This window comes from Podarcis pityusensis (genome assembly GCF_964106645.2).
Source record: "Podarcis pityusensis genome assembly, chromosome: 1".
NCBI classification, from domain to species: domain Eukaryota; kingdom Metazoa; phylum Chordata; class Lepidosauria; order Squamata; family Lacertidae; genus Podarcis; species Podarcis pityusensis.
In genome coordinates, this window is record NC_138028.1 from 52221999 (window position 1) to 52249716 (window position 27718).

The window sequence follows — 27718 nt, forward strand, 5'->3', positions numbered from 1 at the left end:
ACAAATTATTGTAAACTTCATATGTAGTTTGGGCCCTGAGTGTGCCTCAAGCTGCAACTTAACAGATATCTGGATCCCAACATTCCTCAACTGAGAATGGTGGAGAGAGATCCCACCCGCTCTTCATAGGTCTCTTGGCCAATAAAAATACTGGCAATTGATCACAATCATCCAGTCTCCCGAAGAAAGAGGTTCTTGGCAAGTTGCCAGGTCTGTTATTAGGTCCAAGGCCTCAGGCAACCCGCACTGATACAAAACACGTTCACAGAAATCCAATAGAAAACTCATAACAAGTCATTTCAATAGATCTTCCAGTCTCTTTGTCTGAGTGCCTCAAGACTCTTTGTTGTTTTCAGTAGAAGCAGACCTGGAAGCCTTCATCTGGAAGCCTTCATCTGCCTGCCCATGTATAGCAAACTGAATCATTGTGAGACTGCTGTGTTGGCAGTGGACAGCTCCCTCTTGTCAGCAAGTGGGGATCCAAGGGGCAATCGCCTTCCCCTCCAAGTGGGGAAGTGTTCAGAGACGTTGCTCTGTATGCATGCAAGCTCACAGGGTAGCTTCATAGTTCCAATACTCAAACTATTAAAAAAAAAAAAAAAGTCCTCACCTATTTATAGACGAGTGCATTTTGTGTTAGTCACCCAACAATTAGCTTTTCTCATATTGCAACATTTGTTTATCCTTTCCCCTCCTCCCAATGATAAAGTAGCATGAAATGATACTCGGATAGCTCTTCTGGGAATTCCCACAGCTTGTTTGTTTCTGTGAAAATACATCGTGTTATCTAGCTGTTCTGCGCGGATTAAAGCCAGCCTTTTTCTATATAAAAAAGCTCATCCAAGTTGCACATAGCTAGGGCTCAACAAGTGAAGCTGCTGAAAACCTACAAGAACACATGAAGCAACCCAAAGATGAATCTTCTAGCACTATCAACCTTATTACTGTCCTTTCCTAGGTTTACACCAGGTAAACCTGTCCAGGTGTGTCCTTGATGCTGCTGAAGATGCTGTCTAGACTTCTCTCTCGAAGAACTCGCTTCCTGCATTTTCTGTTGTGATTTTACATTTCAATGATTAAGTATACTGCACCCTAAAAATATGACCCATTCTTTTTCAGGGAATCCAGGAAGACAAGGCCACAGGTGAGCTTGATTTATGCCTGTTTTATGAGATGTCATGCTCTCAATGTTGTGCTTATGCCATGCTGTTGTTCTATAGATTGTTGTAGAGTTTTTCTGTCTTATGTAATTGAGAAAATAGCATTCAGATCTGGGTGTCTATGATTCCATTCTTAGGGGAGGAAGGTCTTCTGGGAAGCCCCACAGCATGACTTCCATTGAAAACAATGGGAGCTCCTCAACAACAGGAGTAATGTTGTCACTCAGCTCCTCCCATTCACTTCATTTGAACTCATGGAGGGAAATGCTCAGTGGATTTTGACCCTGGGTGCCTTTAGAGTAGCAGTCTGATCTCAAAGTTGCTGACCTTAATAAAAGAGTGCATTGTTCAGCACCTCCTGCTTTATACATTTGAGACTAACTTTACTTTCCACGAGGTCTTCATCACTATTAAATCTTGCAACATATTGATGAACTTGGTTAGCGTGCTAAATAAATAACATATTTATTGATGGGTGGTCATATGGTCTTTGGTACTTCATGAACATTCTCAGTTCATAAACTGGAAGGAAAACAGGATTGGTTGTTTGTTTTCTGGGGTTTGGGTTTTTGTTTTGTTTTACAAGGCAATATTTCTTCCTGCCTGCTGTTCAAATGAGCTCTGAGAAATTTGCATTCCTAGACTAGCCCTCCATTATTTCTAAATGGGTAGACCTGCTGTTCATTTCTGGTTAGACCTGGCATCCAGGCAACTTTCCACACTGCTTTACACTGGTGTTTGACATCTGAGAGGGAGATATTTAGGATCTACCTATTCTTCTGACTGTAAGTTGGTTTAACTGATTTTAAAATTGCATTGTTACATTGATGTCACCCACTCTGGAACCTTATGCTGAATGGTGCGTATGAAATCATACTACTACTACTACTACTAATAATAATAATAATAATAATATCCTTGCAGGAGAAACATTTATGCATCAGGATGATATTGTTTACAGACGAAGAACACAGCGAAGTGCCATGAAATGCCATCAGAGATGTGTTTGGCCTAGATCAGAAGATGGGCTGGTCAACATTCCAATTAATGTCTCGACAGAGTTTTGTATGTTATTTAAAGCTTTACAACAGGCCTTCTCCAGCGTTCATTCTTGCTAATAATGAAATTTTTGTATAATGAAAATACATTATATATATATATATATAACCCTCCAAAAAACCCCAGATAGCTCTTTTCCATAGCAATCAGTGAGCCATGGTTGTTGGTGATGTTGTTGTTGTTGTTTAGTCATTTAGTCGTGTCCGACTCTTCGTGACCCCATGGACCAGAGCACGCCAAGCACTCCTGTCTTCCATTGCCTCCTGCAGTTTGGTCAAACTCATGCTGGTAGCTTCGAGAACACTGTCCAACCATCTCATCCTCTGTCGTCCCCTTCTCCTTGTATGCTCCATCTTTCCCAACATCAGGGTCTTTTCCAGGGAGTCTTCTCTTTTCATGAGGTGGCCAAAGTATTGGAGCCTCAGCTTCACAATCTGTCCTTCCAGTGAGCACTTAGGGCTGATTTCCTTAAGAATGGATAGGTTTGAATTTCCTGCAATCCATGGGACTCTCAAGAGTCTCCTCCAACACCATAAAAGGTAAAGGGACCCCTGACCATTAGGTCCAGTTGTGGCTGACTCTGGGGTTGTGGCACTCATCTCGCTTTATTGGCCGAGACAGCCGGCATACAGCTTCCGGGTCATGTGGCCAGCATAACTAAGCGGCTTCTGGAGAACCAGAGCAGTGCACGGAAATGGCATTTACCTTCCCGCCAGAGCAGCACCTATTTATCTACTTGCACTTTGACATGCTTTCGAACTGCTAGGTTGGCAGGAGCAGGGGCCGAGCAATAGGAGCTCACCCCGTTGCGGGGATTCGAACCGCCGACCTTCTGATCGGCAAGTCCTAGGCTCTGTGGTTTAACCCACAGCACCACCCATGTCCCAGTTGGGTTGGTAATACAACCCACTTCTTAATCAGGCTGGTGCCTTATTCCTGTTGGGAACCTTGATTGAGGTGCAATCACCACAGACAGCACAAAACTGGAGTAGGCAGCAGGTTACAGTCTTGCAGGACCCAGGACAGCTCCCAAGCAGAGCCAACAGCGGAAAGTATGGTGGGGTGATGGCACTCGCCTAGCCTTGGATTGCTTTGTTGGAACTTACCAGGATGTAGAGGTGGGTCAAGGTCAGCATGGTGCAAACACACCAATGGGCTGAATTGGCTCCAGCAGTGTGCTTGCACTTTGCTGACCTTGCCATTGCCTTACCCCTCCCCTTCTCTTTCCTAATGGGCAACAGCAATGAGACTGTCACGAGGTCAGGGGAGCACTGCCACCCCACCACACAATAGCTGATACATTCCAAAGCTCAAGGGAGTCCTTTTATCCCCAAGTGCATCTTAATAATTGACAGCCAGAGTCCTGATCCTCAAGTGAAGCTGCAACTTTGCCATGAAGCAATGCACTTTATCACCAATGAATAGCCTCAGCCTCTGGCATTGTCTTCTCTAGCAGGGACTTTGAGGACAGCAAACCAATTTGGTGGGATGATTCAAATTTTAATCTAAGGTCTAAACCATTGCTCCATTATCTGGAGTATAGAAACTCCTTCCCCTCCTATGCACAGTTGGCCTCTGACTCTATATGAGACTGAGAGTCCACAAGACCTTCTGAGATAATGATGTTGGCTTGTGGTCATCATTTTCAGAAGAGCCATAAGAACATAGGAAACTACCTTATACTGAGTTATACTATTGGTCCATCTAGCTCTGTAATGCTTACATGGACTGGCAGCAGCTCTCCAGAGTCAGCAGTTTTATTTAAGTCCCACTTGGAGATGGCAGGGACATGGGAACATGGGACCTTCTGCATGCAAATCAGATGCTCTACCACTGAGCTACAGCCTTACCCCTGTCTGAAGATGACTGGAAAGATCATCATCAGATGGATCTGAAGGCCAAACATTTTTAAGTGGAATTGAGTTGGATTTGCACCCTAAAGTTCCTTGTGGCACAGGCTTTGGTAGGCAGCGGGTTGCAGCATCAATTACATGAATCAGACAGCAAACGTGTTGAGTTGTATATGACATAACCAAGTCTGCTATACCCATTTTATACTTTGATATCTTTGTACAATTGCAAAAAAAACAACAACCCCAAAACCCATAATAAAAAGCATTTACACAACAGATATAACAAGCGCTGAAGTGGTCTGTGTACTGTAAGCAATAGAAACAGTGCTGGCACCCACTTGCTTCCAGCATTCATGTTTCCCTGGAATGTTGGGCACTCTTTCACTGCTATACCATATGCAGAGAGTAGCCATAGTTAGGTGGATAATTTTTGAAGAAGGTTTACATGAAAGAAATCCTCCTTTACACACACATTCACAATTTCCCAGGAGCCCTGTTCTACATGAAATATTTCTTAATGGTATACCCAGGAGTGCAGGGAACTTCCCCATGTTGGCAAAACATATTCTGTTTGAACTCCACACACATAATATGGGAACTTTCAATGCATTCCTTTCTCTCCCTTGCATTTTTTTTTTTTAGCTGTGGAGGAGAGGACTGTGATAGCTGAAGCAATGCAAGAATTTGTCACACTGACATGTATTCAGTTTATCAGGCATTCAACAGAACATGACTACATAAATATTTCCCCTGCAGATAGGTAAGTTTTATCTCTCCTGATGATATCTAAGAATACTACTATTGCTTGGAATTATGCTGTCTTTCTGTTTCTTCTCTTCTGCTGAAGCTTTCCCCACAACTTGTTGCATTCCAGATACTGGCAGACTCCAGCTCCCATAATCCCTGACCATTGGCCATGCTGCCTGGAGCAGATGGGAGTTGGAGTCCAACAGCGTGTAAAAGCTGGTGTTAGTGGGACAGCCTTCACCAAAACAGGATGCTTTATAGGTGGTTGAAACCCTGACCTTGCCCCAAAACAGGCAAAGGAGATGAGGGAACATTGCATCTGGCAGCCTGAAATGCTTGCACTGACAGAACTATTGCCATAGCACAGTGCTGAATTCCTTGCTTTATGTTTTAAGGTGGTCCATAAGGGAGTGTCTGGCAATGCCTATGAATCTGTAGAAACCACAAAATACTGTGATTTTTAAATGGATGATACTGTTTGTGAGTTTGGACCTGTCATGCTAAAAATCAGGTGAAGTCACTCCAAAGTCATTTTTTAGTCTGCCGTCTGGATTCAAAATGGCACCGGGCCTCTAAGCATCAATGAAGTCCACTGCCCCTACATTGGGTATCCTTGTATCGAATTTGGTGACAATATCTCAAGAGGCGGCTGATCCTATTTCAAAAAAATCACACCAAAGTTGCATTTGGGTCCACCACCTTGATTCAAAGTGGCGGCCAGCATTAAAACAGTGACAGAGTCCCCACCCCCCACCTCAGGACCTTTGTGCTGAGTTTTGTAATGATATCTTGAGAGGCAGCCAAACCAATGGAGAACAGACGGACAGACAGACATAGCACTTTCCAAAATATATAGTAGAGAACTAGATGAGAGATGACGTCTATGTTTTTGGAGTCAGTAAAGATGTGCTGTCTTCTAGAGTGCTCCTGGACATTCATATTTTCTGGAAATTAGATGTTTGTAACTAATCATATGTGATGCTCACAACTTAAGATATCAACATTAATATGTAATTGGATAACTCCATTGAATTCAGTGAGGCTTAAGAGGCTGCATTCGTACCCACCTACTTCCCATTTAACTCGGTAGAGCTTACTTCTGAGTGGACATGCGCAGGAACAGGGCTCTACTAAATACACACCTACCTCACAGGGTAAAATATGAGAGAGTATGACACTTTGTGCTCACTGAAAGCCAAGTTATAAATGTACTAAATGAAACTGTATGCCATGGCTTTATGTGATGGCACAGGTCACTGCTTTCCATGTTCTCAGGTGCTGGTCTTACTTTGGAAAGATTGGAGGCAAACAGCAGTTGGGCTTGGCAAAAAATGGCTGCATATATAAAGGATTAATTCAGCATGAAATCAACCATGCCCTGGGTTTCATACATGAACAGGCCCGGAACGACCGAGACAAGTATGTTAAAATCCACTTGGAGTATGTCACAGCAGGTATGTCCACCAGCATTCAAGTAACAGTTTTAACCCTTGCTTGCTGTGGAGGATTATTTAAACAAAAACATTTCTATATTGTATATTGTGCATATAGCTTCAATTCTGAGCAGAGGGTGCATTTAAACCATGTAAAAATAAACAAATAAACAACTAAAGCAAGTAAACAACAAACAACTATATATATATATATATAATCTCCCCAGAGCAGCTTACAAATATCAGTAGTTAGCCCCTACACTCAAGCTTACGAAAGGAAAAAACCACTGTAATAATAATAATAATAATAATAATAATAATAATAATAATTTATTTCTCCCCCAGTCACTCTGGGCTTCCAACAGAAGGTTAAAAGTGGAAGTGGGGAAACAAGCAAACCCAAGCACTTGTTCTTAAAGGGACTCAGAAATTCACAAGGGCTTCAGCAGAGAAACTGTTGCTAAGTTTACAACATCTTTATTTTCACAAGTACCTGTTAAAATCATTCTTCTCTCTCTTTCTCCCCCTGTGTTCTAACTCTCCTTTGAGTGCCTGCTTCACTTACTCTCATATTTTACAGGAGAACAGGGGAATTTCGAGAAAGTGGACTCTAATAATCTGGGTCTTCCGTATGACTATGGTTCAGTGATGCATTATGGCCCGTAAGTTGTGTTTCAGGGCACCTTCTCTTTTCAGACAAAACTGCTCTTAACTGTAGTGTAAGGATCCTCTTTTATATAATTTCATCTCTGTCTTCTCCTTGGAGCAATGTGCAAGAACACGCTGAAGCTGCAAGGAGTGCAACTTCTTCCAACACTGGTTGAACATCCAAACTGAAACCCTTCCTACTTATCACAAGAACCTCTGCCTTGCCTAGATTTTGTTTCAGTTTGTTAGTCTTCATCCCACCCACTTCATCCCACTAACAGCCAGAACTGATCTACAACATTTACAGCATCTTTGGGATTGCTGGATAGGGAGAGACAGAGAAGAAGCTGTACCCCAAACTGCAGATGACCTCTGTCTTCATGTAGATTTTAAAAGGACAGTATAGAACCCTGAGGAACCATACAAATGAAAAGTCATGGGACTGAACAAAAGTGTTTCATTGCCACATTGGTACATTATTGTTGCTGAACCCCAAATCTTTTGCATGTATGTATAGACAACCCAATGTCTGTGAAATTTTTATTCTTCATTTCCCAGGATGGTTTCCATGCAAATATTATTTTAGATGTTGCATTATAAAACAATGACCCGACAGAGTTTGATGATCACATCTATTCCTGTCTTCTGCAGATACGATTTTTCTAGTGCTCCCGGGAAAGCAACCATTGTCCCCATCCCAAATGCATCTGTACCAATTGGTCAGAGAATAGGACTCAGCGACCTAGATGTGAAAAAAATCAACAAGCTCTACAGATGCAGTAAGTGTTCAGAATGCTACATGGGTAGTTTCCCATCTGATGTTGTTAATTTTTTATAACATTTGAGATTAGCTAGTGCTGCCAGATTTCGTGACCTAGATGGGCATCACCTCACCTTAACATACTTTCTCTTCCCAATGCCATGCTTTGAAAACAGTAAATCATTTACTCTGCACTTGAAAGGGCACCTCTATCAATACACTAAAAACAAAACAAAAAACCATTGGAGTGGGGAAGTCCACAAGAGCACTCTTCCCTTCCATGCTTTCCAAAAACAGGCATTCGGAAGCATCGCTGCCTCCAGCTAGGGAGGTAGAGCATAGCCATCATGGCTAGTAGCCATTCCCCCCCCTTTCAAGAACATATTATTCCAACCCTATCAGTCAACACTTGGCCCTCTTTGCAAGCTCCCTGTGCTGGGAAGGAGAGCCTTTCCCAAGGTGCTATCCCATGCAGGTGCAGTATGTGTATGAATGTGCAGTATTTGGTCATCTATCATCATTTGGATCTTGCAGTCGGCACCTGCATGGGGATGCTGCCGCACTGAAGGCAAGACCAACCATTTATCACTGGATTGCCTTGCCAATTGGGAACCTATAGGGAAGGGGGGTGTTTAATGTGCCTCTGAATGCTCAGTGTACAGAGTTCACTCCCCTGCACACCCCAACAGTCCTAAAACACAAGCCCTCCTTTTTCTATACACCCACCCCACGCATCATAAGGAGGAACATTTTGCTAATACTGTATACTGCACTGTATGTTGGTCTTAATGTAATGAGCTCAAGTCATGAATCACAATCATTTGCTGTCTGGTGTGTGTGATATTGTTAACAGGCATATTTTAATTTCTTCATTCAGCAGGAGTAACCTTTACTAGGTTGAACAGTGACATATTTAATGAGCGCTGAGTTCTCCCTCACAGAGTGCAAGGATAGATAAACAGAAAGTTGTGTTGGAATTTTCCCTTTGCGCATCTCATTTTCCCCTCATTTTGTTCTGTTCTTTAGACTGTTGTAGCACTGTGCTTCGTAATCGAAGGGGCAACTTCTCCTCTACTAATTACCCATATTCATACCCCAAAAATGTCACATGCCTATGGCTGATCCAAATCCCAGAAGGAAAGGTAAGGATGCTCAAATCATTGTTTAATGTTTACACAACAGATAAAAGGAGGGCAGGGAATGGACCTTTCCAGTGTGGTGTAGTGGTTAAGAGCGGTAGTCTCGTAATCTGGTGAACCAGGTTCGCATCTCCGCTCCTCCACATGCCGCTGCTGGGTGACCTTGGGCTAGTCACACTTCTCTGAAGTCTCTCAGCCCCACTCACCTCACAGAGTGTTTGTTGTGGGGAGGAAGGGAAAGGAGAATGTTAGCTGCTTTGAGACTCCTTCAGGTAGTGATAAAGCGGGATATCAAATCCAAACTCCTCTTCTTCTTCTTCTTCTTCTTCTTCTTCTTCTTCTTCCTTCTTGCTACTTGTATACTTTTGGGAGTTGCAGTCTGTTTATGCTCTGAACTTACTGACACAACATTAATCTTCAGGTTAGTTTCAAGTACGTGACACCAGGCTATGTTTGAAGCACATCTCCCCATCCCAAGAATCCTGGGAATCAGGGCCCAGCCAAGCTAAAATGTATTTGGCTTTCTTTTTCTGCTTTAGGTCTTCCTTAAGTTTCATGTTTTGGATCTCCAGCGCTCTCCAAACTGTGCCTCCGACTACATCCGAATTTATGATGGAAACAACAGAAATGCCCGTCTTCTTGTTGACAAGTTATGTGGAGAGGGGCAGTTGCCAGCAGTGGTGTCTTCTGGAAGCATGATGCTTGTGGAGTTTGTGAGTGATGAGGCTGTTGCATCAAAGGGTTTCACAGCTTCCTATGCACATGGTATGAAGGGCTCTATCTCTCACTACTTGCTGAAAGCATCAGTGCTAGGAAAGAAACACATACAGTACATGCAAAATAAAAACAAGCACTGGTGGAACAGTTTTCCAAGGGTATTTTAATTTTACGCTGTCTTTCCCTGGATCTGAATTACCCAAATTCTCTAAATCCATTTGCTCTCACAACAACCCACATAGAAGTCTATGGACCTCAAACTGTTTGCTCATCTTTGCATGTCTGAGCCCATCTGAAACATGTTTACTCAGACATACCTTACCCTAAATACGCCCTGAGATATATGGGTATACAAATCTAATTAATTAAAAATAAATAAATAAATAAATAAAGCCCACTAAAATCTATTTATTATTAATTATTATTATTACTACTACTACTACTACTACTACTATTATATAAATGCCCACTCAACAACCACTTCAATTTGCAGCCCAGGTCCTGTTGCAGGTGCCACGTAATCCTCATTCCACATTTGCAGGCACCCATCCTTTGGAAATTCTTGCCTATTTTCACCAGTCAGGTGCCTTCCCTGCACTCTCAATAGCACTTGCAAGCCTATCCAGACATGCAGAGTATTGACATGTGCTTTAATCTGGTTTATAACTTGTCATTGGTTTTAAGTATTTTTGAAAGTTTAATATAGTTGCTTCTAACCGGTCTGTTGTGGATAATTCTATTCTTTTTGTAAGCTGCTTTGAGGTTACATTACAATCAAGTATGTGAGATAAATCTTGTGAGATAAATAAATAGATAAATATAACAAAGGGAGAAGCACATAGGAAGGCTGCCATCTGCAGAGTCAGACCATTGGTCCACCTAGTTCAGTATTGTCTATGCTGATGGGCAGCCTCTCTCTGGGGTCAGTAGAGGCCTGTTTGGAGTTGCCAGGGGTGGAGAACCTGGGACCCTCTGCATGCAAAGCTGATGTTCTATGGCTAAACTACAGGCCTTCCCCACTGGATTCAGATTAGGAAAGAAGAAGAAAATCAACTCCATGGCCCAATGGAGGGATAGCAGTGCCAGACCACAGTTATCCTCTTCCTGCTTCTCAACATGTTCATTGGTGGAGGCTGCTGCCACCCACCAGTCATGGTGGGACCAGTCAAGAACTGGCAGAGTTTTCACCACCCTTCCTAATGCTGATTTCTCTTCCTCTTCTCTTAGTGTCTTATGTTCTTGCCTACCCTCCACCTAACAACAACCCTGTAAGAAAGGCTACGCTAAGAGAGAGCTTCAAGGCTCTCCATCAGCTTCATGAATGAGATTTCCCATATCCAACCTCAGCACTCTTGCCATTACACCATACTGGCTTGGGTGAACTCTTGCATCCATACGAGTGTCCTTCATTTAGAGTGAACATTATTTTTAAACATACTGATTCCCCCCCCCCTTTTATTCCATTGACCCCCCCCCCCATTCTTTTCATCACAGTGATATGTGGAGGGACTTTCACAAGTACTCATGGAGTGGTCACTTCTCCAAACTTCCCAAGAAAATACCCTCCAAACAAAAAATGCCTATGGATTATCAGTGCTCCAGCAGGAAGCAGGGTAAGGGGCAGGAGGAGGGGGGGTGGGCTTTCCTGGCTAGGGCAACAACTTTATACAGCTCATTACTTTCCCCCTAAAGACCTGATCTCAATCTCTCTTCAGAAAAGATTGCATTAGATCAGGGGTAGCCAATGTGTTGTTTACTCCTGCATTCAGTGATGAAATCTAGCTTGCTCCAGATCTGCCTTGTTAATTTATGGGTATGCATAATGCTCACTGGCTTTAGTGCATACTATGTTGTTGAATTTAGATAAAATGCTACACATAGAAATTGGTGCCCTTATGTGGTTCCTTCAGATCTCCCTAACGATGGGCTTTTTTGACCTGGAGGAAGCCACTGGGTGCAACTATGACAGACTCGTCTTTCGTGACGGCAGCGACATCAGCTCTCCACTTCTTGGCACTTTTTGTGGGAAGACAGAGGTTCCATCTTTCAATTCCACTGGGAGCTTTCTACGTATAGAATTTTACAGTGACGTTGTTTCTCAATATTCCGGGTTTAAGCTGGACTACTCAATGAGTTAAGTACTGTTGCTAGGGTATCTGGGTGGGAGATGGCAAGATTTTGTGTTGGAAAAAAGTGGGGAAGAAATAATGATTTGTTCCTATTGTGGAATTGTTGCCTTGAGGGATATGTGAGTCATCTGTGTTCCTCAGAAGTTTTGGTTAAATGGAAATACACCAGTAATCTAGTTATAGTGACACGATGCGCAGACTGACACAGGAGTGTCAGGTAACCGAGGCTGCAAATGCCTCAACAGGGAAATGAGCCTGGGGCCCATATGGCTCAAGTATCTCCCCACACTGGGCATAAAGCCTGTAATGAGAAGTTTGGTTTATGTATAGCAATACAAAAATAGGCCCCAAGTCAACTTGACGATTATGTTGTGAGGAAGAATAACCTGAACCTCACCCCCATTTCCTGACACAAACAAAATACCCTATATTGCTTTCCAGACAGATAAAAGCCCTCTTCGAACCTTGGAGAACTGGAAAAAGCAATACATGAGGGAGGAGACTGCAGGCACAATGGTGCAAGCTCCATACAGGCCATCCCATTGCCCTCCATGAGTTTGAGGGGGACTTCCAGAAGCAGGGAGCCTTCTTTCAGGGTTTTCCCGACTGTTGGTGTGCTTGTCTTTCTCCCATTCCCTGAATGCCTGAAGAGGGCTAAAGGCTAAGGGCAATGTGCTAGGATCAGTGACCTTGTGCTTGAAAGACCTTTGCATCTAAGTGTGTGTTAATGCAGAAAGATGGGCAAAAGGACAGCTGCAATTTCCCATTCCTGTCTCATTTGCAGGGGGAGTGGCTGGTATGCCAGCCCCCGCAGTGCCCTTCTTACGGCTCACTTGGCTATAAAAACAGGTGGGCCAGAAGTGGACCACCAGGGCAATGGCCTTTGTGCTTATTTATTGCATTTAGATCCCATCTTTCTTCCAAGGAGCTCAAAGTGGTGTACATGGTTCTCTACTCTGACAGCAACCCTGTGAAGTAGGTAGGCTGAAAGACTCTGACTGGGCGCATGTCACCCAGTGAGTTTCATGGCAAGAGCAGGTACTGGGGACGCGGGTGGTGCTGTGGGTTAAACCACAGAGTCTAGGATTTGCCGATCAGAAGGTTGGCGGTTCGAATCCCCGCGACGGGTGAGCTCCTGTTGCTCGGTCCCTGCTCCTGCCAACCTAGCAGTTCAAAAGCACGTCAAAGTACAAGTAGATAAATAGGTACTGTTCCAGCGGGAAGGTAAACGGCATTTCCGTGCACTGCTCTGGTTTTCCAGAAGTGGCTTAGTCATGCTGGCCACATGACCCAGAAGCTGTATGCCGGCTCTCTCAGCCAATAAAGCAAGATGAGTGCAGCAACCCCAGCGTCGGTCACGACTAGACCTAATGGTCAGGGGTCCTTTTACCTTTACCTTTATCCCAGGTACTAATCCAATGCTTAATCACTGCACCATACTGGCTGTAAGCAGTCCACAGCTTAGCTTCACTACTAAGCCCAGTCATGAGCTCACTCGAGCAATGGTTTGTCAAAATATTGCCCATGCTTCCAGACTAATGACTTTAGAACTAACCCACAATTAATGCTTGCATTCATAAATGCAGCAAACAATATTAATGCTATGTGCCCTGCCTCAAGCCTAGGCTATTTTAATCCTTCAGCAGAGTTTCCATGAAACAAACTTTACAGATGAAACAAACTTTACCTGTCATTGCAGTTTTGCCATCATGAAGAACAGCCTGTGGGAGAATTGCCTTCGTCCTGAACTGCCAACAAGAAAGAGGGTGGAAATTCTGATGCCAGATTGTCTTTGCCTCTTGCTGGTGTTGTGCTTTGTTTCTTTTTAAAGACTGATCAGTTTCTCCCGGAATTACATAAATACTCTCAAGTGCAGAATGCTGAACTGTACGCTGGATTTGCCAAAACACCAAGGAGCAATTGAAGCAGGCAAGGAGAAGTTATTCTATGCTGTATCTCTTAAATTACCATTTTTACTAGCCATCTGTTGGTGGCACCTTGAACTATGTAACAAAAGATGTTAAGTAAAGCTTAAAAAGCCCATCGTTCGCATTCAGATTGCTTTGATCTGCTCACATTCCAGTGCACTTGCCTTGTCTTCCTTGTTTAGGTGCACAGGCCTTTCCCAATGGAAAATGCCCATCATTCTCCTTGTAAGTCCAGTGGCTTTATTCGTGGCAAGTGCCTATATCCCTGTTTTTCAAGCTCTAAAGTCAGGAATCAGTAGCATTGCCTTGTGTGTTGTGTGTATGCTGATGCACAGAGTGGGCTGGGGGCATGGCCCATCATTATGACTTAATTGACTGCTTCTCTGTGTTGGCAGCACATGGGCATCCAGAGAATTGTGTGCCCTGTAGAAGGCCACAAGCCCACTTTGTAGTAACCTTTTGGTTCTGGAGACCAGAAGAACCAGAATTTCTGTTTGAAGCCTTCCATGGTACCAGCGGCGGAGGAAGCCGCTCAGGTGCCTGGGGCAGCGCGCCCAGGGGCGGCACGAGCCATCCATAGGGGTGGGGCGAGCTGCCCATAGGGGCGGGGCGCACTATGGGGCCTCCAGAGTCTGCCTGCCTCCTTCCACTCAGCCGCCTTATAGCTGGGGGGAGGCAGCGGGCAGACCGTTTGGGCAGCACAGAGCCTGCACACGCCCAAGCCACCGCATCTCTCCCAGGAGAGACGCGTGGCTTGGGTGTGCTGCAGGCCCCGCGGTGAATGTTGCCTGGCATTTTGTCACCCCCTCAGTGGTGACACCCGGGATGGCTCGCACCCACTGCACCCCCTTCCTTTGCCCCTTCATGGTACCAGTTGAGAAGTTGTAGGTGTGCCAAGACTATCTCCCCTTGCTCCACATGTGCAAGCAGACAGTGGCTGTTGTCCTCTCAACATCACCATCACAATAACATACTTTAGTGGCACTGGGATGGGACAGAGCAGCAGCAGGGGCAGGGCTATGGAGATGCACCAGTGGTGTGTCTGTCTAGCTCCAACCTCATTGCCACCCCGCCAGCCCTAGCTCCAGTCAGGAGAGCTGTATTGAGGGCAGTATCAGGAGGGCAGCTCTGCTTAGCCAGTCCAGCTGCTGCTGGCTATAAGGGAAAGGGTACAAACAGGCTTCCTGCAATAGCTTGGTTGGTAGAGCATGAGGCTCTTAATCTCAGGGTTGTGGGTTCAAGCCCCACGTTGGGCAAAACATTCCTGCATTGGACTAGATGGGCCCTTGCAGTCCATTCCAACTCTACAATTTTATGATTATAGAACATATATAGTGATGTAAACAAAGCCATATTCACATTTTAGAATAATTAAAGTATGTAAACTAGATGTTGTATACTTACTAATTGAACACAACCGTACACAGTATTCACTTTAGAGTCGTATCACAGTGCTCACTACTTAGGGTGAAGGGAGACACCCACATTCTAAGTAAGATGGCAGTGGTTTGAAGAAACATTCTCCTTGCTGAAATAGAATGCCTCAGAATGCAATAAATAGGCATGCAAAGTGCTTGCCCTTGGCTTTGAGAGTATATGCTCACCTCATTTAGGGGAGTTAATAGCACATGCTTTTTCTCTGCCTGGTTACCATTAACAATTGGGGGTAGATTGCACCATGATGAAAACGATCCCCATTTTCCTGCTTCTGTAATCTTTCCAGGGAGCAGAGCTTAAATGTGCTTTGATTTCTTGGGTAGACCCTTGACCTATAAATTTCAGGGGTTGGTTTCTTGGGGTGCAGGGTGGGGGTAAAGGACTGGGAAACATGGATCTGTTTCAGATTCTGCACAGGAAGAGTGGCAGTTTGCAACAAGACATTGAAATTTTAAAGGCCTGTTTTTCCTTACTAAAATGTGTGGGCAGGGGTGTGGTGTAATAAACATTGCAAAAACAAACAAACAGCTGAACAGAGCGGGTGCCAAATTTCCAGGCTTTGTCTTGACGTCCCAAACCTGCTGCTAGAGCAAGCTTCAGAATGGTCATGGTTGGGGGTTGAAGCTGCCTGAAGCCACGAGAAAGAAGAGAGCGAGGAAGGAAAACTGAAATCTCAGAGGGAGAAGTAGGAGGGAAATGTTGATTTCTTATATAGATACTAGGGATGGGTGAATCTGTCATTTTCTGTTTCTCTCTGTTTCTCTCCCCCCCCCCCCCCAATCTTCAGTTCTCTATATTTCCACATCAGTCTGCATATTTTTTTTTTCTGAGTTCTCATGAAAATTCACCAGCATTTTAGTGAGAATCTCTAATATAAGCAAGTTTGTGTGCAATTTTACCTAATATACACATTTTTGCAAACAATTTTCTGTGATATACACATTGGTGAGCTATTTATTTTTTTACTTGTACAGTGGTACCTCAGGTTAAGTACTTAATTCGTTCCAGAGCTCCGTTCTTAACCTGAAACTGTTCTTAACCTGAAGCACCACTTCAGCTAATGGGGCCTCCTGTTGCCGCCGCGCCGCGGGAGTACGATTTCTCTTCTCATCCTGAAGCAAAGTTCTTAATCTGAAGCACTATTTCTTGGTTAGTGGAGTCTGTAACCTGAAGCGTATGCAACCTGAAGCATATGTAACCTGAGGTACCACTGTATATGCATTTTTATTCACACTTTCTTTTAGTATATGCATTTTTGTACACGATACTTGTCTGCAGTGCAAAAATTCAGAGAAGGGTAAATTTCAAAGGATGGTTATGTTTTGGTTCACATGTTGCTCAGGGAAGTGTGAATTGGGTAGCTTCCCCTTCAAATGTAAACTGAACTGAACTTCTTCCCCATCCCTAATGGATACCAGTGAATAGCTTTTCACTTCCTAGTTGGAGGGGGACAATGTTAACAGATGGGATTGGTAGGACCAGGCCTACCCTAGAAATGTGGTGGATAGGCTGAACCTTACCTGAGCATCTCTGAAATTGACCTCTGCCAAGGAACATGAAATTACCAGAGAGAAATGGAACTTGCCCACATAAAGAGTGAATGGCACACCCTAATCTCAAGACATTGTTGGCACCTGGAGGTGGGCTTCTGAAGATCATGTCAGTGCATGGGCAGGGTGAAGGTGTATCATTGGGTATTCCAATTCTAAACTGCACAGGGATTTAAGCATTTTGAGCTGAGTTCAAAAACAAAAATGGATTTACCCCCTCCTTTTCTAGATACATGTTCACATTTCTGCAAACCTTGAGGTTCTTTCAAGCTTGCTGATACCTCTCTTGTCCGTGGATAGTGCCATTTGGATTACATAAGAATCAGCACTTAAAGAATGAATTTGCTACTACAGTGGTATGTCTGGTTAAGAACTTAATTTGTTCCAGAGGTCTGTTCTTAACCTGAAACTGTTCTTAACCTGAGGTACCACTTTAGCTAATGGGGCCTCCCGCTGCTGCCCCGCCGCCACTGCGCGATTTCTGTTCTCATCCTGAGGTAAAGTTCTTAGGCCAAGGTACTACTTCAGGGTTAGCGGAGTCTGTAACCTAAAGCGTTTGTAACCTGAAGTGTCTGTAACCTGAGGTACCACTGTAGTTTATATAGGATGCTACAAAAAAAAAGTTGTAACTGAAGTAAAGTGAAAGGCCATAATGGAATCATAGAAGTACAGTAGCATTGGTAACAAAAGTGAGGCAGGTCTGGCTTTTCCAAGTGCTTTATGCTAACTCAACAGCCGGCCTTTCCTGATGACATCATCCCATTGGACAGGAGGTTAGCTCTTTCTACTGCTGCCCTCGTCTCCTTCAGGTGGAAGGATTGGGTATAAATGCAGTAAATAATTCAATGAATAACAACACAATAACCATGAGAATGAAAAACATGAGAATGGTCACTGATGGCAACGGCAGATAAGGAAATAGTGTGGAAACCCTGACATCGAACCACGCTGACCTATTGCAGGGAAAAGAGCAAAGAGTCTCGTGGCAATGTAAAAGTTCATCTTCACCAGCTGCATGAAATAGTTACATCCTATGTGTTTCTTTTTAGGCATGGTAAAAAAAAACCTGCTAAGTGTTTATTTACTATTTATCACCTGTTGGTGGCAGTACAACACAAAGAATATGCAGTCCACAAGCATCAGTTCTTAGCAGTTGGCAAGTGCTTCATTAGGAACGGACTGTCTGGTGGGTCGTGTACCCCTCACTGCTGTTGCCACTGTTCACTCACTTGCCCTCTGTCTTTGGGCCCAATCTGCATAGTCACCTAGAGGGTGAGGGCGAGAGGCTGCTGTTTCTTTCTCTGCTCCCAGGGGACAGATGGACTAGCAGAAGAGGAAGGATGAGGAGAAGCAAGGAATGTAGGCTCCAGAGCCAATGACAGTGGGCTCCCTGCTGAGGTTTCAGTCTTAGCAGTGCCTACGGATGCCAAGTCCTGATGCCAGAACAGACACACACACAGAGAGACAGACAGAGTCTATGGTCAAAGGTACACAGCTGGTAAGCTCTATTTATAGTTGGCTCTCCTGCTTTCCTAATTTTGATATCAATTGGCCAGTTGGGGCGAGCATGGTGCTGACGGGTTGGACTGCTGCCGATATCACTGCTGGGAATTTGGCTGGAAAAGGAAACCCATCACCAAACAAAGGAATAAAAAAATGCAGCAGAAGACACAGATTTGCATCAGACCTGCATTTGCTAATGTATAGATACAAGTTTCAAAATAATTGCTATAAATAGAAATGCGATAATCTGACCATAGTGCGTAACATGGAGGTTATCTGCTGCCCATATATGAACAGTTGGTGGTCAACCCTTCTTACAGCTCTTTAGCTTTAAGCCAGGCATGGACCAGAAAGCCCTTCAAATGTGTAGTCTTGTAGAAGAGAGCTTGAGAGGGCGTAACTCAGGAGTAAATCCCATCTTTTGTCTGAAGGAGCTCCCAACTTCAATCTCAAAAAGATCTCCGGCAGTAGATATGAGATTTTTTTAATTGCGAAATTGTCTACAGGAATAGCAATTGTTGTATATGTTGTACAAGAGCCTTGTTGGTTCAGAGCAAAGGCCTTTCTAGTCCAGCATCTTGTTCTCAGAACGGCCAACCAGATGGGTCAAACAGCAAGGTAGGGGAAAGAGCAGAAACAAACCAGAGAACCCTGGGAATATGGAAGATTGCAGGGAACAGCCTTTCTGTAACAGAAATATAAACTGTTTTGTGTCCTATGAGATTAATGAGCATGAACAAATTCTTAATGAAAGTGAGTGAACAAATTAGGAAGATGGGAAGCTGCCGTACACTTTGTCAGGGCAATGGTGCTTCTACAAGAGGCTCTTTTAATAAAAAAATGTACTGTAGTTACATTTTAAGACTTAGTCAGAACTATGAAGCTCTCTGGAAAAGGAAAACTGTGTTTGTGAATCTCTTGTGAAACCAATTGGTTTGGGGTGTGTCAGAAGAACCCCCAGAACTTCACACGGAGGGAGGAGGGGGAGAGTGTTCTGTCAGGTAAGCGGAAATGCTTGCAACAGTGCAGCATTCAATTCCACCCAGTACCTCGTCTACTGACACTTTAATTATATTTGTAATATCTATAGTATGATAGCTTTCTGTTGGGTGGTCAATATTTATAAGCCTGTGCTTCTGTCTCAGCTAGATCCAAGGTCTGAATGACAGGATTCTTAAAATGTCAGAATTAGTCATTCAGATTCAATCTACTACAATTAAATGCCGGTGGTGCAAAAGTAGATTTGCCTGCCCTCAACTTTCCACGGTGCAATTCCCTCCATCCCTGTCTGGCTCTTTGGGGAACTGCAGAAGGCCTATTTGTCTGGTTACTGGAGTGTGTAATGACTACGCGAAAAGCCTGTGCATGTGGGTCTATAGCCCATAACTTGCACCTGCCATCACACATAGAATTTGGCTTTGGAAATGCAATTTCCCTGACAACTGAATCCAGGACATGATAGCAAATACATATAACTTGCTCACCATTATCTGTGGGGTTGCGGGGAGGTAAGCATTGTTGCTGAGGCTCAGCTGCTAGTCCCTGGGGCAGGGGTAGCCAATGTTGGTGCAGTACAAATCCCATCAGTCCTGCATCTGTCAGTGAAAATCCACATTTGGCGAATCAGCTACTTTTTGGGTGTAAGAAGAAAAGTCAATATTTAAAGTGTTGGATTCAGAACAAAAAGCTTGATCTATGCTTTGACATAAGAAAGATTTAAAAGGACAAGGGAGTTCTCTGTGTTAAGAATTAGTGGATTACTTTTTAATCGCTTTTTGATGAAAGCACTCTCTAGAAACTGAAAGTATCATTGCCAACTGAAATTTCCTCCATGGGAAAAGGAGTTGTTTGCTATAAATGAACTAAATCTATTTGTGCTCTTTTCATAAGAAGATATATAGCTGTGACTGTCTTAAAGTGGTAATGGGGGATGTAAGAAAGAAAACTATTAGCAATGTCAAAAGACAAAATGGGGCAAAAAAGAGGAGAAAGTCTGTTCTTTTCATTTCAGTATGGCAAGTACCAGAAAAAAAAACACTATAAAGGAAAGAAAGGCAGTTTTGGACTCACCGCTTACTGTTGGCATCCTTCAGCAGATATTTGTTGAACAAATAAAATCTTTCAGATCAGAGATGGATGAAATGAGGAATGAAATTAAACCAGAGATGAATGAAATGGAAAATGGGATCAGAAATGATAAGATGACGAAGAACTGGCAAGACTGAGAGATGAAATTGTGGCAAAACTAGAAGGAACAAGTGATAAAATGTATTTCCTCTCATTTCATCCATCTCTGAATTATAAATTGTAAAAATACTGAAGCAAGCAAATGGTTACAAAACATGGAACAGCAGAATTCTGTGAGGCCACAGGTGGTTGCTGCACGAGCTGATGGCATGTGCTCCTTACCCAGACCATCTCCAATTCTGCCTTCCCTCAGGGCACACAGGTCTTAAGGAGCCCCAGGGAAGCTGAGGAAGAAGATGCTCCAACAGTTCTCTCTGGCCAGTTGATGCTCTTTTCAGACACTTACGGCATGAACTCCCTGGCCTGGGAATCACTTCTTCAGAGCTTTTCAGAATTAGGTCACATTCATGCCATACTTTTAAAGCACTGTGATGTCACTTTAAATAATCATGGCTTCCTCCAAAGAATTCTGGGAGCTGTCGTTTGTTAAGGATGCTGAGAGTTGTTACTCCCCTCACAAAGAGTAGTTTAGCAATTAATCCCTCTTCACCTGGAACTCTGGGAGTTGTGAGGGGAATACAGCTCCCCTAAGCCATGATATCATAATGCTTTAAATATATGCTGTGAACATGGCCTCCATATTTTCCATCTTGGAACTCAGCAGATGGCATTTCTGTAGACAAAGGCTTATGATGCTTTTACAGGTGCTATTTTCAGTCACGTTAATCCTACTGAGAACTTCATTTTGATTCTGACGGAGTCTTGTAGAGGAACTTTGATGGCACTTTTGATTTAGTGTTGTCATTCCAAGAGACAATCAATTGTCTTATTTCCCAAGCCGATTTTTAATGCTGGTATAAACTGGGGCTATATATGAATGAGCCATTGAGCACTGATGTGTGGCTGGAACAGAAATACTGTGTTTTCAAGGAAGCCCCCTTACATTGCTTTTAGAGCCATGGCAATCAGTAGTTAATGTTCTAGAAGAACAGAAGACATTGAGCCATCAATCAAGATGACCAGCTTGGGAGATCTTCCCTCCCTTTCAGCTATATAACGGATAAGCACTATTGCATACAATCATGAGCATAATCTCCAGACAAGCTATCCTCATAGATTTATAAAAATGCTGATCCATATTTGAGGTGGGGGGAATTGAGGATTCTGAATGTGGGGGAGGGAAAATATAATACGCGCACATATGTATTAATTAGGGCATGCATTGAATTAGGACAAATCTCGAATTGCACGGCTGAGCAGGCTCCTCAGAAGGATTTGGGGCTTGGCAGAGTGACACATGAGCTGTGCAAGGTGGGACAAGTTGAATTGGGGACCCCTGAAATGCTTTGTGGTGCCTCAGCAATCCAGACATCAGTGTAGTTTGAAAGCAAAAACAATGTCTTTAAGCTTACTGTAATGCCATGATCTCAGAGTAGGGTGATGGGAGAACAAACACAAGAGCAGGAGGAAGGGAGAAGGAGAGGTGATTGGCAGGTGAAGCTTGTAGTCAGAGGGAACAATCCCTTTTAGTTCTCCCTGCCCCAAAATCAAATTTAAAAGTGCCTACCAGAAATGCTCCTGGGCCTACTTGCATGCAGTTTTGCATAGTTCTTTCCAAGGGGCACTTCTCTCATTGGCAGACCAACTGCCCACAGGACACATGGGGAGATTCATTTTTACCTGCCATAAAACTGTAATGTTGTGGGCGCAATTTTTCACATCACCTCCTGTCCCTGAAATAGTTGGGAAAGTATTGATCAAAAATCCCCCCTCCCTCCCCCACACTCGGCAAAACAGCTTCCAGCACCCTTGCTTCCCTTCTGAAATATTTCTTTTTGTGTTGCAAATCAGATCTTTAGGGAAGACAAAGTGAAAGGAAGGATTCAACAGAATGACATTTCAAGAGATTTAAGTATATCAATAACAGCCAGGTGGCAGCAATGGCAATCTTGGGAGACGACAACGAACTGTGAAGAATGAAGACATTTCACCACTGACCTTGGGAAGCAACACGCGGGCCCCTTAATTTTTATTTTTAGTAGGAAATGGTTTGCATTAAGATTCTGCACCGTAAAGCAAGTTTTCCATGACTCCTGCAGCAGACCTCTAAACAAGATTTAGTATCCTTAAAGAGTTAGGAAGGGAATGACTCTCAAGGGGCACCAAGATGCTTGGTGGTGACTCATGCCCACAGAGTGCTTCACCAGCTCCTTCATTTTGTCCTGCCAAATTGTTCATCCATTCATTTCTTCCTTGGAGGAAAAATATCACCCCAAACCCCCACATTCTTTGAAACTAGAACAAATAAGGAAACTATGGGGAAATGCCCCTCCCTCAATCTGTCTAATCTATGGCATATTCTCTCTCCCCCTTGGCAGGTTAACTCAAAGATTTATAGGGGCTGGGGGATGCTGGCAGCCAGCCAGCCCCATCACCTGCTCCCACTTTGGAGACTAATTGTTGCCACCTGGCTGAGGGGCCCCACCCAGCAATACTTTCTCGCAGAATCACTACTTCACGACAGCTACAAATTTGAAGTGTCTTGCTTATTTATTTATTATTTCGTTTATGAGTCGTTTCCCCTAAAAGATCCCGATTTTGCAGTAAAATTGCCAACAATATAAACATATGTAAAAACAATTTCAGGTCTCATACAGATAGAGATGAGGATTAAAACCTCCACTTGAAAGGTTTGTTTGAAAAGTAATGTGCTGAGAAGGCCATAGAGGTGTTGCCTGCCTGATACATACTCCAAAAAGTAGATGCTGCCACATTAAATGTCAGATTCCTACACTGTGTAGGACAAATCTCTTGACGTGATGAGCTGGTATTCAATTAATTGATTGCGTGAGTGAAACAGCTACTGTGTGAGCAATGGGATTTTCCTGCCATCTGCTCCTCCCGTGCCCCTGTCCCAGATCTGTTCTGAAGGTTTCCCCAAACCGCTGGAGCAGATTTGGGAATGGTGGGGGGCACATATGAGGAGAGCAGAGGAGGGAAGTACATGAAGTGTAGGTGGGTTCCCTTGCGGCAAAACACAGTGATAACAACAAGAACCTTTATTGAACTAACAGAACTGGAGAACAGGGGCAAAGCAACTGTTTATATACATTTCTGAAGGCTTGGGCCACTCCCACTTCCAACGTGAGTGGCTGTCTAAATTTCCAAGCAGCGAATCATGACTCAGAGTTTAAGGGCCAATGGCAGAGGCCCAAATCCTGAAATGTTTTGTGATTGGATATCATGTATCAAATCAGAACACAGGGGCTCAGAATCCTTAGTCCAGATTCCAGCTCAGGCAAACACAGACCACTGAATACATTACAGTACTGTACATGCAGAAGCAGGATGCCCTCTCATGAAGAGCTCATATAAGGGTAAAACATCTTAGGGCCAGGTTAATGGTATTAACCTGGTCCTAAGATGTAAAAGGCTTTGCATACAAGCGCCAGCACTTTGAACTTAGCCTAGTAGTCAACTGACAGCCAGTGCAATTCTTTCTACAGCAGCAGAATTTTGTTTTCAGGGTGAAATTTTCATATAAAATTCTAGTCATTCTAGAAATAGAAGCTGAAGGGCAAGTTTGAGAAGGAAAGCAATCAGCTCTTTTTTTTTAGCCAGGCTCTGCATAAAAGGGTATTAATATATTCATGTCTTCTAGTGTTGTACATGGATAGGAAATAAGGCCAATGAATGATTTCCAGAAAGAGCCAAGGTGTTCATATGACTTTTGTATCAGTCATATGCAATCTTTTTTCTCCCCATCACCGATTTTATTGCTGATTTTGTAGGAATAAGTTCCAGGGCAGAGAATCTTCCTGCTGGACTGGGTGCTTCAGTGATCTGAAAATGATCTATGCAGGATGCAGCTACTTTGAAGTAACTTGACATGCTTTCCAGCGACAAAGGGGGAACACAGGCCCTATGCCGATTGGCAGGGTGAAGTGACAAAGGCAGGATGGTGCAGCAAGATTTTTTTAAAAAAATATTAGCTCTGGAAAGGGAGGGGCACCGTTTGGGATCCAAATGGGGCAGCATTGCTGAGTGGTCTGTAGCAGGGACGTTGCTCCCCATTTGGCAGCTCAGGTGAAACTGGAATGTCTGAGGTAACTGCCTCCCCCTGCCTCATGGGTGGGCCAGCCCCAATCAGTTGTAACACCTACATCAGGGTTGTGGTCCCTATGGCTCTCCAAATGTTGTTGGACTGCATCTCCTATTATAGAAGTCAGGTGTCAGGCTTCGGGGAATCAACTTCCTCCCCTCCCCCCATGGCAGTAGTTAAGAAGATCAAAGAAAGGAACACCTTACGAGTTACTTTAATAATCACAGGGAGAGAACAAAGAACACATCTCCTAGAAATGGCAGTGCTCCCAATAAAGGATCATACCCCCTTCCATCCCTATTAATCTATGTGACTCCTACATCTTGAAAATTGAGCTTGTACCCTCTGTGCTTTCTGTTCTGACACTTTCTGAGATCTTCTTGACCTTGGGCTGAGTGGAGGAATGCTGTCAAGAGCATGGGTAGGCAAACTAAGGCCCACGGGCCAGATCAGGCCCGATTGCCTTCTGGATCCAGCCCATGGACAGTCCATGAATTGCCGCGTGGATCACCAGCGCACACATTATTTCCCTCTCCCTTCCTCTCTCTCACACAGTGGCGGCACCTCCTCCCTCCCTCCTCCTGCTTCTCCCTGCCCTGCCTAGAGGAGGAAGGGGGCTGGGCTTTGTTGGTGCCAGCAGCAGCAGTGCTTGAGTAGCCGCCATTTTAAGCAGCACCTCTCCAGAGCCGTTTTGTGTGCCGCTCATTGTCCTGCCACTGCCGCCAGCCCCTGCCACTTGCAAAACACAGGTAAGCAGCCATCTAGGGCTCGTGGTGCTCTTGCATCATTTTCCCCCCCAAAATATAGTCCGGTCCCCCACAAGGTCTGAGAGACAGTGGACCAGACCCCTGCTCAAAAAGTTTGCTGGCCCCTGGTCTAGAGACTGTGAATTTGTTAACCCTCTCTTTTTCAGTGTTTCTTCTCCTAGCTGTTCCCCATCCAGTATTTCCCAGCTTCTGCCTTCTGAACTATGTCCCTCTGCAAACCACTGTTCCAAATCTATACTGCCCTCCTGCTCCTGGGAAGATTCAGGAGCAGGAGCAGGAGGAGGGGAGGCTCCCACCATTCCTCCTCAGTGCATCCCTCCTCAGCACAGTCCCTGACATTAGGGTGCACAGCTCCCCCAGCCTTGCCCTGATTCTTTTTTCTGCTAAAGAAATCAGTAACACCCCCCCTCCCTGCACAGCAGGCTGCTTCATCCATTTTACTTTACCATTTCCTCCTTAGCTATTATCTGTGATCTCATTTATTTGCTCTGCTTCCAATCCCATCTCCTCACTCACTGCCTTGACCTTTGTTTCAGCTCTCTGTCCGTAGATACACTCCGCTTCTGTACATAGAGCCCCACACCTGATTTCTATCTATTTACGGAGTCAATTCACTGGGTCTATTCACTTTATTGCATTCACTTCATTGTCTTTTTTTGCTGTGACACTTGAGAGAGATTACTCTCCTGATTCCTTATATTGTAGCCCATGCCACATCCCTACAACAGGCAGCTCCCTCAGGCTGTCTACTGTAGCCTTCCTCAAACTGGTGCCCTCCAGAGGAAGCCCACTAAGTGGAAGCAAATAGGATGGCTGGCTCTCTGTATTAGTGATTGACTAGTAGGGACTGCCTGGTGCTGCCTGGGACTTTGTAGAAACCCAAAGATACTGTGATTTTTAAGTACAGTGGTACCTCAGGTTACATACGTTTCAGGTTACATACACTTCAGGTTACAGACTGCACTAACCCAGAAATAGTACCTCAGGTTAAGAACTTTGCTTCAGGATGAGAACAGAAATCGTGCTCTGGTGGCATGGTGGCAGCAGGAGGCCCCATTAGCTAAAGTAGTGCTTCAGGTTAAGAACAGTTTCAGGTTAAGAACGGATCTCCAGAACGAATTAAGTACTTAACCCTAGGTACCACTGTAGTGCAATTTGTGGTTTTTCAACCCATCACGCCAAAAATCAGGCAGTTATGCCAAAGGCACATTTTGATCCACCACCTTGAATCAAAATGGTGCCCAGCATCGAAAGGTCAATGAAGACTGCCACCCCCAACTCATGCCAGGTTTGGCAACAATATCTCAAGCGTTGGCAGGATCTATGCTGAAAAATGTGGGATGTAAAACTGCAGTCATGTACAACATTCCTGCAGTGGACATGTTACGGGGTGGGTTTTTTTGTACCACTCAGGAGAAGACTTCCTGTTTCCTCTTGAGCTGAGACAGACTTCTACTACGTGTGACTTGAAGAAGGTGTGGTCTGCTGTACTAGCATGGAGGTGCACACGGCCTCCATGTTCTGATCAGTGTGTGTTTTGTATGTTGCTGTGTGTTTGAAGAAGTGACTGCTTAGTCGCAGTCACTGGGGACTAACTTCTTTATGGAATAGTTCTAATTGTTAAGTAACCTAAGCCTGCCTTCAGGGATATACCTTTGAACATGAATGAATCTGTGAGTAAACTACTTTTATATTAACCGTTAATCAGATTCTTGTGTTTATTCTTTTTAAGAAGGATTAGAAGGAATTTTACCAGGAAGGAATCTTTAATAGTAAGACTCAGATGAGTCAGCAACAAGCTGATCGCTGCGTAATTTAAAAAGGGGGATGTTTGGAACTCTGCTAGAATATGGAACTTGCTAGCACAAGTCAGGAAGGATATCATTAAATAATATATCCTCTCCAGCCTCCCTAATCATCCCCACAAAAAACAGGCAAAGTCATGGCAAGTCATGCCAAAGAAGTTGCACCAAATTTGTGTTTCATTCCAGCATCTTGATTCAAAATGGTGCCCTTCCCTCACCTTGGGAAGTCTTGTGCCAGGTTTTGTGATGTTATTTCAAGAAGTGGCTGAACCCATGCCAAGAAAACAGGCAAAGTCATGCCAAGCCACATTTGAGTTCGCCATTTGATTCAAAACGGTGGTCAGTGGCCAAACATCAACAGCGACTGCTGCCCCCAGCTTGGAAACCCTTGTGCCAAGTTTGGCAGTGATATCTCAAGAGGTGGCTGAACCCACAGAGAACAGATGGACAGACAGGCTGACAAACCACTTTCCATAATATATAGTAGATTGTTTCATTACCTGACATATATGTACTGTATTGCAAAGTTGCCATTTTGGAAGTAGCCCTCAGAAGGCAGCTTATATAAAAAGATAATGAAGCATTGATTTTAAATGTCAATCCAAAATTATTATGAAAACAGTAACATTAAAAGGCAGTTTATAGGCTGGGCTTATTCTGAAAGACAACCAGAGGATATTTGGGGGTCTGTGAGCAAAGTAGTATAAGGCTCTTTGTACACTATGAAAGCTTGAGTAGAAGGGGGAATTTTGCCAGTTGCAGCTTGTCATGCCTGGGTAAATAAGGGCCTACTT

At 44.0% G+C, this 27718-nt stretch overlaps 1 protein-coding gene across 2 annotated transcripts; it reads left to right on the plus strand.

Annotated features, from left to right (window-relative positions):
• Nucleotides 1–785: 785 nt before the first annotated feature.
• LOC308463048 (embryonic protein UVS.2-like) lies at nt 786–13688 on the plus strand. 2 transcript variants are annotated; one of them, XM_080981227.1, is made up of 12 exons: nt 786–983; nt 1120–1144; nt 2085–2225; nt 4715–4832; nt 6095–6273; nt 6833–6914; nt 7552–7679; nt 8687–8802; nt 9339–9564; nt 11011–11129; nt 11427–11649; nt 13345–13688. In XM_080981227.1, the coding sequence occupies exons 1-12, from the start codon at nt 915–917 to the stop codon at nt 13356–13358; spliced, it is 1440 nt and encodes a 479-aa protein (XP_080837353.1). In that variant the 5' UTR covers nt 786–914; the 3' UTR covers nt 13359–13688. The 2 variants fall into 2 exon arrangements, with proteins under 2 accessions (XP_080837353.1, XP_080837354.1); XM_080981228.1 differs by lacking the exon at nt 1120–1144 and having other exon boundaries at nt 791–1011; nt 2088–2225.
• The last annotated feature ends 14030 nt before the right edge of the window (nt 13689–27718 follow it).

Bases quoted from the DNA above. Each gene is read 5' to 3' on its own strand.
- LOC308463048 (XM_080981227.1), top strand. From the start codon at position 915: ATGAATCTTCTAGCACTATCAACCTTATTACTGTCCTTTCCTAGGTTT. The intron at 4,833-6,094 runs GTAAGTTTTATC...CCATGTTCTCAG, and splicing joins AATATTTCCCCTGCAGATAG to GTGCTGGTCTTACTTTGGAA. The intron at 8,803-9,338 runs GTAAGGATGCTC...TTTCTGCTTTAG, and splicing joins TCCAAATCCCAGAAGGAAAG to GTCTTCCTTAAGTTTCATGT.